Genomic DNA, 14,775 nt, shown 5'->3' with positions numbered 1-14,775 from the left:
AGACAACCTGGGTCAGTCTAGGATTATTTTAGGTTATATTGAGACAGAAAGGAAACATTAACAACTTCAGATGCTGGAAATGTGAAAAAAAATGTAGAGGATGCTGGAAATATTTGGTCCGAGAGCTAACGTGGAGAGGGAATCTTCTTCAATGTTAGAAATCCGAGACCTTTCATCAGAACTGGACAGAGAGAAAACAAGTTAGTTCTTAGTAGCAGAAAAGGTTGAGGAGGAATGGGTCAAACAGAGAGAATATCTCTGGTCAAGTGAGACCAAATATGTCAATGTGGCAGTCAGAATCAGATTATATTTCGTTGTCTGCATGATGGGCTGCTACAACAGAGTCATTGGGCAAGTCCAGACTGTATGTAATGGAGGGAGAAAAACTGAGTCAAAACCACAGACAGGTGAAAGACAGAAATGGCAGTTCTGATAGAGACAAATAGAAAGTTGTTCTCTTTATGTGCCACATCTTTGCTGTTGATAACACATAACACAGATAAAGAAGCAGCTGCCACATTAACTCATTTGGTCTCGCGCTATCAGAAGTGTTCCCTTTGTTCTAACCGTCCCTCACCCCCTTTCTCTTCCACTGAAAACTAAATATATTTCTTTCTTTTCTAGTCAAAGACCTAAAACTTTAAGAACGTTTCTCTTTCGACCATACAGCTTAACCTGTTGAATATTATTTGGGGACTTACTGTGAGACAGACACTGAACAATTCACGTCAGGTTTTGTAGTCTGGTTGCTACAGCACTATACAAAATGCCAAACCTGTCTTGACTCTCAGGAAGTGTAGGTGATGCACCATCAAGAACTCTGAGACGTGGGTTAAGGTAGGCTTTTATTGGCTGGAAGAAAGCACAAGCAGCAAGTGACCATCACACGACATCCTGGAGACTGAGGAAGGGTCTGTGGCTTTATACCGGGGTCTGTGGGAGGAGCCACAGGAACAGTCAGCGGGGGGGGGGGGGGGCGTGTCCAGACAGGTATATGTAGTTCACCACAGTAGGTTATCTTGGGTTGGGATAGAAGATGGGGACAATACTGGTGGTGTGATTTCTGTTGTGTCTTCACCTCTCCTCCAGTAAAGTTGGGAGATTTGTAGTTAGGAATGAAAACTTATGACAATGACATTTCAACAGTGGTGCAGTAATCGCACATTTTTTTTCTACAGCAATCCTCTGCCACTTCCCCACGCTCTTTCCTGCAGCAAGCAGGATGTTTTCGGAGCAACATTCATTGCTGACACCTGCTGCGTCTCCATATTAACAGTTGGACACTGCCCATTGGAATTCCTTGCCAAGTTCTCTGGAAGGATAGCAATTCTATATTCCAGTGAATGGTAGTGCAAGGGAGCTGTATTCAAACCAGCTCAAGGCTAGATTTTTTTTTGAACTTTTTCTGTGTTTTATCAAATGCCTGGAGACACAAAGCCACAAAATGATTGTTGGGATGCATTTCAGAACATTTGGAGGTTGTGAAATGCATTTGTAAATAAATTTTCTTTTTCCTTATTCGAAAAAGAAACCCTTGCAACATGTCCTCAGCAAGTGTGTTGCATAAAGTAAATCACTTAGCACCAAACTGTTGTACGAGAACATTTTCTGTGCACAGAAAGATCCCACAAGCAGATGACTGACCAGTTGATCTGTTTTTGGTAGTGTTGTTTCAGTAAGGACACTGAAGAAAACTCCCCCATTCATCTTCAGGATAGTGCCATGGGATCTTATACCAACACTTCTGAGGGCTGACAGGGCCTCGCTTTAATGTCTCCTCCAAAAGACGGCACCTTTTTTAGTGCAGCAGCCCTTAAGTACTGACCGGCGGGCAGTACAGCACTTCCTCTTTCTGCCCCTTCGACAGTGCAGTGGTCCCTCGGTATTCCAGCGGGAGTTCTGATCTGGATTATATGCTGAAATAATAAGGTGAGTCTTCAACCCACAGCCTTGAACAGAAGGCAAACCATGGGGCAATCTATGCATTATTAATGATTTCTGTGTCTTAGTGGCTTCTCTGATTATCGGCCTCTTGTGGAAACCAGCCATGAGCAGCTAATTGGACATGCCTGTAAAACTTTGCCAAATTCATTCCAGGGATGAGGAGCTCTCCTAAGCAAAAAGGCTGAGCAAAATAAGATACGGTGCCTGGAATTTATAATCAGAGGTATTTGAACTCAAACATAAAATTCATCAGAAATCCTCCCCGCAGTCATTCACCTGTTTTCCTTGATAGAACATCTGTCTTCAATGAGGTTGTTACTCAGTTTGCACATCCTTGGGTATCATAGGATATGTTGACTTAACAGAGAGTCGACAATGGATTTACCAGAATGATATCTGTGCACCAAGGGTTAAGTAATTATAAGAGACTATGGATGTTAAAGTTTTATACCATAGAATTAGGTTAAAGAGAATTTACTGGAAGTTCTGAGGATGATGAGATAGACAAATCAAAATGCCTCATTTACCAATGGCTGAGATCCAACAGGTCAGTATAACCTATGGGATCCTGCTGATTAGTATGGGTCATTCACATTCTGGGGGGGGGGGATGGTGGGGAGTGTTCTGTTTACTGACCCTTTGGCACATCCTCCTCCATCATCTCTGTATTTTTCCAAGGATAGCTGATCCCCTCATAGCTCTCTGTTCCTGTTAGTATTCGATCCATAGCTGAAATACTTTTATTCTTAGCGCGTGTATCTGTTTGCTGCTCCAGCCAAAAGAACTCACTAACCTTTGTCCTGATGCCAAAATCACAGGCACTGACTTACTCAAAGGCTTATTCCTAAATCCAGATCACATACAAGTTTTCCCTGATTTACTATTATTTATTTTCCCATTCTCTGGTGTTCCCCACTCTTTTCCCATTCGTTTCCTCTTCACCCCTCATCACCCTCTTCATCAGTTCCTATCCACTCAACTTCATGTCACATGAATGACACCCTACCTCATCCACCATTCATCTCCTCCTTCCCCTTCTTTCCCACTTTCTTCTTCCTCACAACCCCTCTCCTCCCCACCATCCTCTACCTCTTTTCCTACCCTCCTGCTTCCTCCTTTCACCCTCTTGCTCTTCTTCCTCACTCCTTTTACTCACCCATCTTCAGCCACTTACTCCCACTGCCCCTACCTCCTCCCTTCTCCTTCCCTTTTCCTCTCCCTCTTCCCTCCCCCCAAAGTTTAGACCTCTCCCCTTCCTCTTCCACCTCCTCCTCTCTCATTAACTTCCTTCCCCTTTCCTCAAAATCACTGCTGTTTGGGATAGCTTGTTATAAATAGGTACAGTATCTACATTTCAAATTTATTGCGACTGGCTGGCTGTAAAGTACTTTGTGATGTACAGGGATCATGAAGGACATTCTATAAATGCAGTTATTTTTATTTTTTTCTGATCCTGAGTGTATCAAAAGATATAGAACTCACAGGTAAATAAAGGTGAGATACAAATTGGGTATGATCTAATAAATGATGGAGCAGGCTCAAAGGGGTCAATTGCCTTGAGATGTCCTTTAAGTTAGATTTCCATTGCTTCTTTTGTATATATTTGAATTTATTTCATCTCCCTTGTCCCCTTACATTGTTCCACATCTAAACTCTCTTGCTCTATATTCCTGACCATCACCTTGGTTCAGCCCTCACACAGCCATCCCATTATTGTTGTGTGGTGAGGGAATTCAAAGTGACAGAGCCACTCTCTGTGGTACAGCCAAGGTACCAAATTGCAGGGAAGTTGCATCCCAGTGAGAAACTGCGATGGTGAGTTATGAAGAAAACAAACCAAAATTATGCCTTCAATGCCCTAAATATTTCTCTCCTTTTTGATAGAATTTAGATCTAAGTTTTTTTTTGGACATACAAAATGCTGGAGGCAGCATCCATGGAGGAAAATGAACAGTCATGTTGGACCGAAACTGTTCACCAAGATAATTCATGAAGGGGCCAGAGCCCAGAATAAGAAGGTGGCGGGGGGGGGGGGCACAAACTGCAGGTGATAGCTAAGTCCAGGTGAGGGGAAAGGTAGGTGTATGGGAGGAGGGGGAAATGATGTGAGAAGCTGGGAGGTGTTAATAGGTGGAAGAGGTAAAGGGTTAAAAAAGGAAGGGATCTGATATGAGAGGACAGTAGACATGGGGAAAGAAATGGAAGAAGTTGGAGAACTAGAGAGGGGAGATGGGGAGAAGGGGTGAGAGGGGAACCAGAATGGGGAATGGAAAAAGAGAGAAGGCAGAAGGGAGGAGAAATTACAGGAAGTTAGAGAAATTGATGTTCATGCTGTCAACTTGGAGACAGCCAAGACAGATTATGAGGAGTTGTATGGAATTTGTTGCCTTCGGATGGCCGTGGAGGCCAAGTCATTAGGTGTATTTAAGGTTCTCGATTAGTTAGGGTGTGAAAGGTTATGGGGAGAAGATTGGAGAATGAGGTTGAGTGTTAAATGCATCAGCCATGATGAAATTGCAGAACATGTCTTAGTGGGCCACATGGCCTAATTCTGCTCTTATGTCTCATGGAGAAGTGCCAGGACTGACATTGGTGGGGAGGCAGACATTGTCAATGGAATTGTGGAGAGAGCAATCCCTGCAGAAAGTTGAGAGACATGGGGGGAGCGGGGAGAAGATAAGAAAAAAAATACACCTAGTGATGGTATCCCAATGCAGATGGCAGAAGTTTTGGAGAATTTCAATGATCTGTTGGATGCGGTGGGTCATGGAGTAACAGGAGAGAACAAAAGGAATTTTATTATTTTAATGTTGCCAAGTGTGTTTAGAGTAGGAACAGATGTGTGGGAAATGGTGGAAATATGGGTGAAGGCTAGATCAACAGTGGATCAATAAAAAAACGGGAAGGGAAACCCCATTTTCTGAAAAACAAGGACATATTGGATGCTCTGCTACAGAAGGTTTTATGCTGAGAACAGATGCAGCAAAGATTGAGGAACTGAGCAAAGGCAATAGCAATTTTACAAGTGTCAGACTGAGAAGAGGTACAGTCAAGGTAACTGTGGAAGGCAGTGAAAAAACTGTTGGTCACTAATCTGTCTCTGGAGATGGAGACAGAGAGATCAAGAAAGGGGAGAGAAATATCAGGGATAGACCAAGTAAATTTGAGGGCACGGTAAAAATGGGAGGAAAAGTTGACTAAATTGAACAGGTGCAGGAAGCAGCAGAAATGCCATCATCAATGCGGAGAAAAAGTTGGGGACCGTTACCAATGCGAGCTTGAAACATAGACTTTTCCATGTAGCCGAAGAAAAGGCAGGCGTGATCTGGGCCCCCAAACAATTCCTCTGCCAAAACGTTTTTCCCTTCTCTCCGTTCCTCTGCCTTTGTCACATCTGTTCTTAGAATGAGGCTTTTCATGCCAGGATATTCAATGTGTCCTCCCTTTCCTGAAAACAGCATTTTCTTCCACCACTATCGATGGTGTCCTTTTCTGTATCTCCTCTATTTCCCGCCTGGTAACAGGGATAGGTCCTTGTTCTCACCTACCAGCTCAAGACTCCACAACATCCACCATCTCCAAAGGGATCCCACCTCCAGGTATATCTCCCCTGCCCCACACCCCCCTCTGCTTTACACAAGGATCAGATTCTCCTTGACTGCCTTGTCCATTCATCCCTCCCTACCAATCTCATTCTTGGCACTTATCCCTGCAACCATGTCCCTACACCACCTCCATCATCATTATTTAGGGCCCTAAAATGTCCTTCCAAGTGTGGCAGCACTCTACTTGTGTGTCTGTCAAGGTCAACCATTACATAGATGTTCCTGATGCAGTCTCTTCTGCATTGGTAAGACCTGATGCAGATTGGAGGGACTACTTCGTCGAGAAACTTCGTTCTATCCGTCGTAATGGCCAGAATCCCCTGGTTGTCCCCCATTTTAATTCCACTTTTCATTCCCACATGGACATGTTTGTCCACAACCTCCTCTACAGCCATGACGTGGCTGTAAGTTAAAGGATCAACATCTCATATTTTGTCTTGGTAGTCTCCAACCTAACAGCATAAACAGTGATTTTTCTATCTTCCAGTAATCATCTTCTCTTTCCCCTCAATCTGGTGACCGTCTCACCCCTTCTCTTCCCTTGCCCTCATGACTTGCCCATACCTCCTCCTGGTAAACTACCTTCTTCCTGTAAACTACCTCCTTCCTTTTATTCCATGGGCTACTGTTCTCTCTCGTCAGATTCTTTTTTCAGCCCTTTACATCTTCCACCTCCAAGCTTCTCACATTATTCCCTTTCATTCCCTCCCCCAACTACCTACCCCCTCAATTGGATTCATCGATCACCTGCCAGTTCGTACTCATCTCCCTCCCAGCCGTATGTTATTCTGGTTACTGTCCTCTTCCTCTCCAGAGCCATTGAAGGTTCTTGGTGCAAAACATCTATCATTCTCTACCTTCCGTAAATGCTGCCCGAGCCACTGTGTTTCTCCGGTACTTTGTGTGTGTTACTCAAGATTTCCAGCATCTGAAAATCTCCTGTCCCTGGTGTTTTGTTTTACCATGAAATTTACTCATTCTGTCCCTTGAAACCTTTGGTTTACTGTCTACTAAAGGAACAAGGAGGCACCTTGAGATGTCTTGTGGTATTCACAGTACTACATAAATGCTTGTTGCTGGCATTGTATTAAGAGTGCTGCTGTGACTCTGTGATTTCAGGCATAACCGAGACTGTGGCGCAGCTTGCATCAGGATGGATAGCTGACCAAAACTACACCAACAAGTTCCATTATCACAAAGCTTATCTCCTCCTCTGTGGCCTTTCCAACTTGTTGGCTCCAATGGCGACAACCTATGCCCAGCTGATGGTTTATGTCGTGTTTTTTGCTGTGTTCTGTGGTGGATACATGGCCCTGCTTCTCCCAGTCCTGGTAAATCAACAGATTCTCTTTGTTATGTGTGCAAAATGCCAGAAAATTTATAGGGTGAAGGGCAGTTTGCTGGAATAATGAATGATGTTCTGCTTGGTCAAATCTTTGAGGCCTTGATTTTTATTATGACTTGACTTAGCCAATCAGATGATAAGAAATATAACGTAGAGAGAAGAAAAATAAAATCAGACATCTCCTCTTCCAATTCCTCCCTTTATCCAAATCTTTATCTTCCAGACCCAAGTCTGTACTTTACCCAGTCTTTTTTAACCCCACCTCCCCATGACTCATTGGCAAGGCCTTATTCATGGCAATTAAAGACTTGCATTTTCATAGTTCTTTTTACACCATATCAGACTGCATTACAGCCACTGGTTTATTACTACATGCCCGTATGTACTAAAGTGTAACACAGAAGACAAAGCAGCCAATGTATGCATTCCTGGTCTCACAACCAGCAGTTACGTCCTACTTTGCAAAGTAGCATCGTTGAATATTCTGCAACCTTATGAGAAAGTGTGACCAGGAGCCAGAGAACCTCTAATATTTAAAAAATTTCTCAGCTACATTGCATCCCACGTGCAGGATAGCAGTCCCAGTACTCCCTTTTTACAGCACTGGAGTGCCAGCTATATTTTTGAGATCAGGTCCCTACAATGAGAATTAAATGAAAGCCTTGTAACTCAAAGGCAAGCATGCTTTCAACCGAGCCATGTGTTAGCACCAAATCTAGCAAGGGCTGCTTTGATTACGGTACCTCTTGATCAAATGGTCTGAAGATCTGTGATGAGCAATAGCCCCATGAAAAATATATTTGAGAGCTGTCATCATAAACTGTTTCTGCGTCAGCACAGGAGTAGTAAGGTCAGGCAAAACGGCATAGGGAAATTTCAAGGAATTATTTTCCACATGCAGCATAAAAGCTGAAACTTGATTCTTGAAATTCTGCCCAAAATTGTTCATAATTTGACTGTTGGAAACAAAGCCAATGTGGGGAATTAAATTCTTGGTTAAAGTTTTTAATCTCAGATAAATATGTCTTTCCAGTTATCAAATAACACTTAATACTACTGAGCTAATACAAAGATGAGTACTCTTATTTCTGTTTCCCAACCATCTTCTTATTTTAACCTATATACAGCACTGTACAAAAGTCTTAAGCACCCTATCTATAAATATGAGCATAAGACCTTTGCACAGTACTGTATCTTCATTTGTATATAGTCAGTTACAGGAAAGTTGCAGGTGCTTCTGAATGAACATCTTCTAATGGGAGAATGCACTGCTGCCGATGCTAGTTCAGGTTTTTGATGCCATGATAGAAATGCACAAATGAATCCAAATATACTGATTTGATTTCTTCGCTTCTTTATGTTGCACAGGTTGATCTAGTTGGAGTGACTAAAGTGAGAATCTCGTTGGGTTTTTCAATGTTTTTTGCCGGGATTGGCTGTCTGACTGGACCTCCAGCAGCAGGTAAAGGCTTGCACAACGTCTTTCCAGTGCTTCCCCTACACTCAATGTTCTTCAAATGCAAATTTTTCTCCTCAGTCAATATTTCTTTAGGTCAACTATCTACAATGTTTCTCAAGAGCATAATGTTCCTCTGCAATCAGGCCCTGCAAGTACAAAATTTTATGCTGCCATCTTTGTTTCCCCCGATAAGTGATCTACAAAAAAACAGAACATTCTCCTTTTGCAGAATTGCTGGATGACAGTAAAAAAATAACCAAAGTAGCAGATTTTAATTAGCAGGTTCCGTTTCTGCTAACATTTCAATAATGCCTCCCTGTCAAATTAGAAAACACCATGACATCTCTTTGGATTTCGTTGAACACCCAATTATCTTCAAAATACCAGGAAAGCATTGTTCAGTGATAGGTGTGGAGAGTCATTACTGTCTATATCAAAAATTACGCAGAAAACTCAGTCTTGCATGTCATAATCACAAGAGATTCTGCAGATGTTGGAAATCTTTAGAACATACATAAAATGCCGGAGGAAGTCAACAGTTCAGGGAGCATCTGTGGAGGGAAATAAACAGTCGACATTTCAGGCCGATATTCTTCATCAGTACTGATAAGGGGGAGAAAGTCAGAATGAGGTGGATGAGGGAAAGGAGTACAAGCTGGTAGGTGACACCAGCTGAGGGGGTATGAAATAAGAGGCTGGAAGGTGACAGGTGGAAGAGGTAAAGGGCTGAAAAAGTAGGAATCCGATAGGACAGTGGAGTATGGAAGAAAGTGAAGAGGGGCAACAGCGGGAGGCAGTGGGCAGCTGAGGAGGAGAAGGGCTGAGGGGAACCCAAGTGGGGGATGGAAAAAGTGATGAGGCGGAGAAGTTGGATAAATTGATGTTCATGAATGACATCATCAGGTTGGAGGCTACCCAGACAGAAAATGCTCCTGAATTTGGCCTCATCGTGGCAGTAGAGTAGCATGTGAATGGTGCACAATAAGCATGTCAACTCACTGATCAGCAAAAATAATGCAAACTTTATGTGAAATAAGGTGGTGCAGGGGGAAGATTAAACATCACTGCAGACAACTTAATATATTGTGATAGAGAGAGAAGAAACAGAGTACTGCATGTTTATTTGATTTAATAGGTTTCACTCTTTTGAAGTTAAAAGTTTGATTTTATTGGCACTATTTTGTGTCACCTCATTCTTAAAGCCAGAGTCATTAGTTTAAATCAGCTCACTTCTGGTAATACCTTTCCTTCTTTACCGTTGTCCAGTGCTGGGCAACATTACAAAAAGAAGACAGGTTTTTGTTTATGTTTAGGTATCCAAAGAACTGCTCTTTGTATGTGTGAGATGATAAAATATGATAGTCAGAGATGCTTCTCAGGGTAACTGCAATGTTGTCAGAGCAAGTGTGCTGTCAGATTTTCTTCAACACAGAACCCTAAAGCTGCTCGGAATTCAGCATGTAATGTTGCTGGAGCAAGGAGACATGGCAACATAACAGACCTGCACACATTAAGTGGTAAAACAACTCAAATGGACAAACGGGGGTGATTCTTTCATTATAGAAGTGACTGAGGCAGGTACAGAAAGCTGAACTATCAAAACGCTGTTGCAATTGATTAAAATTATACAGTACAGGAACAGCACTTTCAGCCTATGTCAGCTAACAAGTCCCGACCATACACTGTCTGTATTAATCTTACTTTATTTTTAAAATAATTTCATCAACTCCTGTCAAATTCTGCCACTTAAATAAACACTAGGGGTGATTTTACAGCAGACAATTAGCCTACTAAACTGCAAAACTTTGGGATGTGAGAGAAAACTAGGGCAGCTAGGGTTCCCAACCTGGGGTCCACGGACCCCTTGCTTAATGGTAGTGGTCCACGGCATAAAAAGGGTTGGGAACCTCTGATTGTGCAAATGCAGGGAGAACAGGCAGACTCCCACACAAATACTACCCGTGGTCAGGATTGAACTCTGGTCTCTGGAACTGTGAGGCAGAAGCCCTATTTGTTCTGCGACTCAATCTATTTGTAGTCATCAGCAATAATAAAGTTCTTTCTGTTCGTTCATAATGGTAGCATAGCATTACAGCTATGACGCCATTACAGCTCAGGGGGTCAGAGTTCAGAGTTCAATTCTGGCACCAACTGTAGGCGGTTTGTACATTCGCCCTGTGAACACATGGGTTTCTTCTGGGTGCTTCAGTTTTCCTCACACAGTCCAAAGATGTAGTAGTAGGTTAATTGATCATTGTAAATACCCCTGTGATTCGGTGAGTATTAGATTTGTGGGTTGCTGGGTGGCATGTCTTACTGGGCCGGAAAGGCCTATAACGCGCCATCTCTAAATAAATAAACCATCAGCTGCCCAACACTTTTACTCCAAACAAAAAAAAAACCCTGATGGCTCTGAGTTAAAGATTAATGTATAAAGTATTTTCTACTATTATTTTAGGTGATAATTTTGATTGTCCATTAGTAATAAAAGCTATTAGAGATGAGAATTGGGCTTTTGAATTCTTGGTTGAAGAATCATCAAGACACAATCTACTCCCAGCCTTTCACCACTTAGTGAATTCAGGCCTACAAGTACACAAGCTCCATTTCAATCCTTACCTCAGGCAGACTTCTTCCTGTCAGCAGTTTTGTCCACCCTGAAAATCCAAACTGCACAATGCTTCATTTCCACAGGGCTATGTATTTTTCCTTCCACAAGGGCCCTGACAACCCATGTAATGAATTTGTGTTGTCTCATGTAAAATTTTCCCATGCTCAGAGACCCATCAGCAGCTGCAATTTTCCGTAAAACATTGTACTCTTTGTGAAAGTAGTATTTACCACTGTCAGTGGTATCCCAGGGCTTAAAGCAAAACAGCTTTACGATCATCTGATATTCAAATAATCATAAATTACTCAAGTGAAATAAATTATCTATGGATCCAAAACTTAATGAGCATAAGTGTAATGTCAAACACATGGTCACACAGTTCCACAAGAGTCCAACTCAAGATATGTCAGGACCAACGAGACAATGACAACATATAGAGACAAAAGACGGTAGGTGTCAGAAATCTGGAGCAACATACAAATATATTGGAGGAACAAGGTCGGGCAGCACCGAAAGAGGGAAATGGACAGTCGATGTTTCAGGTTCTGACCCTTCATGATGACCAGAGATAGCTCTTTTATTACATAGATACAGTCTAACATAAATAGGAGAAGAAACTAAACAGTAAAGAACCCACAGGCCAGGTATTCCTCTAGTTCACAGAACCATGAGAGACTACAAAATACTAAGAGAAATGGATATTTAATGTACTGCATCACACACAAAATGCTGGTGGAACTTGGCAGGTCAGACAGCATCTATGGAATTGAATAAATAGTCGATGTTTCGGGCCAAGAACATACTTCAGGATGGGAAAGGAAGGGGGAAGATACCAAAATAAGAAGTTTGGGGGGGGGGGGGGGAAGGGGAAGGGGATGGAGGCTATCTAGAAGTGATAGGTGAAGTCAAGTGGGTAGGACTCTGAATGGGCAGGTATAGCATTTTGGCCACTTGCAGAGATAAGTGCCAGAAGAGATTAGTGGGGAAAAGGGAATTATGGAGGGAGCAATCCCAGCCGGGGGGAGGTAAAGATACGTTTGGTGGCAGGATCCCTTGGAGATGACAGAAGTTGCAGAGAATATGCGTTGGATGTGGAGGCTCATGGAAACAAGGGTAGGTAAGGACAAGAGGACCTCTATCACTGTTAAGGTGGTGGGAAGATGGAGGAGCACGGATGTTTGGGAAATGATGAAAATGTAAGTGAGGGCAACATCAATGGTGGAGAAAGGGAGACTCTGTCCTTTGAAGGAGGACATCTCTGATATCCTGGAAGGAAAGCTGTGTCATGGTAACAGATGCAGCAGAGACAAAAGAATTGAGTAAAGGAAAAAGCATTTTCACAAGAGACAGGCTGGCAAGGGGTATAGTCAGATAACCGTGGGAAGCAGTAGGTTTATAAAAGGTCAGTGGGCAGTTTGTTTCCAGAGATGCAGACAGAGGGATTGGGAGGTGTCAGACATGGAATCAGTGAATTTAAGGGCAGGGTAGAAGTTGAAAGCAAAGTTGATGAAATTGAAGCGTGGGTGCATGAAGCAGTACCAATGCAGTCATCAATGTAGAACAGGAAGAGTTCAATATTGCCCAGGTTGAATTTTGCCACTATCTGTAAGGAGTCTGTATGTTCTCCTCATGAACACATGGGCTCCCTCTGCATGCTCCAGTTGCCCCACTCCACATATGATGCCTGACCTGCTAAGTAGTTCCACCATTTTCTATTTTTATTTTAGCCTTAAGAAATTTCTGCTAACCTAAAAGAACGAGAGGTGTGGAGGCAATAATAACTCCTTCCTTGTCCTAGCATCCAAATTAAAACTTCTTACGTTGTGCATAAGGATGGGTGAGAAATTAGATCACTGCTTGGACTGGAATCTTGGTTTTACTATTGATGAAAAGACACATGTATAGTTTTATCACAGAGTATTTCAGTAAATGAAAGTTGCTTTTTGTTCTAATAAGAGTGATGAGTAAGAATTAATGCTAGAGCATTTTAAGCCAGGAGCTTGCAAACATGGAGTTAGGATAGGGGTTTCCCAACCTGGAGTCCACACTTAATGGTAGGAGTCCACACTTAATGGTAGGGGTCCACAGCATAAAAGAGGTTGGGAAATCCCTGGGTTAGAAGAAGAGGATTTGAGGGAGTATTGCTCATTCATCACATCTGCCCTCTAGTGTCTCATTCTCAATAGTTCATTCAAACACTCACAACTCTTTTATCACAGAGCACTGAGGTGGGTTGGACCAGTCATAACTTTGATTCCTCCATCCCACCACCAAGCTGTGCATCAATTCACTTTTACGTGAGGAGGTTCCATTTTATCTGCTCTCCGTACCTATTCGGTCATAGCTCCAATAACCATCTGCCTATCAAGTACATCTTTCCCAAATTTTTGTGCACTTTGTGACAATGTCAAGTTGATGCTCCCAAAAATAGTTGTTTCTATTCAAAAGAAATTTCCCATTTATTAAACGCCTTATCATGTATTGGGATTCTAGTCTACAAAGTATTTTGCAATAGTTCCTAAACTGGTGAATTCGGCATCCATGTTCTCTGGGACTTCAACGTTTTTCCTTGAGTGGGATGCATATTAGTTACAAGTTCTGTTGGGTGGATTTTGAATACAGGATTGAAAGAAAAGAATTAGTAGTGTTAAGACCCTCAGCAGAATGTTGGTTTAGATGAGGCAGAAAGAAACATCGACTTGATGGGAAGTGTCATGGAAGATTTTAAACAGACAGGGATTGTTTAATTGTCTAACTGATTATCTCTCATAAATTTTTCCAGGCTGGCTGTATGACTACACACGGACATATGACTGTTCCTTTTATCTGGCGGGCATTTGCTACATTTTGTCTGCCATTCCTCTGTTCCTGGAGCCCACAGCACGTAGATACAAGGCGAAGAAACAAGCAGAGACTCAGACAGTGAAGACTGAAACCATAGCTAATGTAGCCTGTATAGCAGAACGCCAAAATGGACAAATTGTTGTTCCGTCTGATGTGAGAACTGGGAAGCTGGAACATAACAGCTCTGTGTAAATAAAACTTTGTCCAACGAGGAACTTGAATATATTTAATACACTGCAGTGGTGAAATCTCATCTGAAGTTGCAAATTCAAGAACCTAGGGCTCCAAGAAGATTGTGCAGCAACAGTAACTGTGCATCAAAGTATTGTTTTTGATACAATTCATTGGGGAAAAAATTATAAGCTGTGAATTTTTTGGGGGGGTCATCGTGAGGTAGGAAAATGCCAGATTAAAAAAAAACAAGAAAATTCTTCAGTGATTTGCACTTCTCATCCATGTGAAATTGAGATAGTCCCTGGATTTGAAACAAAGTAAAATATCTAACCATTCACACTGTCAATGCACTTTAATCCATCATAGAAAGCTTTCATCAATAGCAACAACACAATTCATTTTTCATATTTATCATCACCGGACAGCCTCATTTGGAAGAAGTACAGCAATGCTAAACTATAGTCACTTTTGTATTCTGGTTCTGCCAGACTGAATTGAGCCATTTTGCACAGAGATGCCATACTGTCTATTGTCCTAGCATGGCAACCTAACTTCTTTTAACACATTTCAAATGGTGCAGCGGGTGAAACTAATGCCCGACACATAGTAACACCCAAATTTACATAAGGTACTATGGGTTCAAAATCTTATCAAACTCAAAGTCACTTCATTTGCCCTTGAGCCAGCCTTCCTCATTTTCATCCAAAACACAAAACCATTATTTTAACGATTAATAGACTCTTTCTTGGGACTTATCCATTTTATGATTGATTACTTTAAACTTAATGTTCAT

At 42.1% G+C, this 14,775-nt stretch overlaps 1 protein-coding gene across 4 annotated transcripts in view; it reads left to right on the top strand.

Annotated features, from left to right (window-relative positions):
* Positions 1-14,319, top strand: part of slc16a4 (solute carrier family 16 member 4) — a 93,654-nt gene extending 79,335 nt beyond the window's left edge. For all 4 annotated transcript variants that reach the window (XM_073030521.1, XM_073030523.1, XM_073030520.1 and 1 more), the window contains exons 8-10: positions 6,669-6,880; positions 8,263-8,356; positions 13,747-14,319. In XM_073030521.1, the coding sequence (XP_072886622.1) occupies positions 6,669-6,880; positions 8,263-8,356; positions 13,747-14,000 (560 nt within the window). In that variant the 3' untranslated portion in view covers positions 14,001-14,319. The remainder of the gene's footprint in view (positions 1-6,668; positions 6,881-8,262; positions 8,357-13,746) is intronic.
* The last annotated feature ends 456 nt before the right edge of the window (positions 14,320-14,775 follow it).

Source organism: Hemitrygon akajei, chromosome 27 (genome assembly GCF_048418815.1).
Source record: "Hemitrygon akajei chromosome 27, sHemAka1.3, whole genome shotgun sequence".
Lineage (NCBI taxonomy): Eukaryota > Metazoa > Chordata > Chondrichthyes > Myliobatiformes > Dasyatidae > Hemitrygon > Hemitrygon akajei.
The sequence above is the reverse complement of the archived record's forward strand: the minus strand, read 5'-3'. Positions and strand labels throughout refer to the sequence as shown.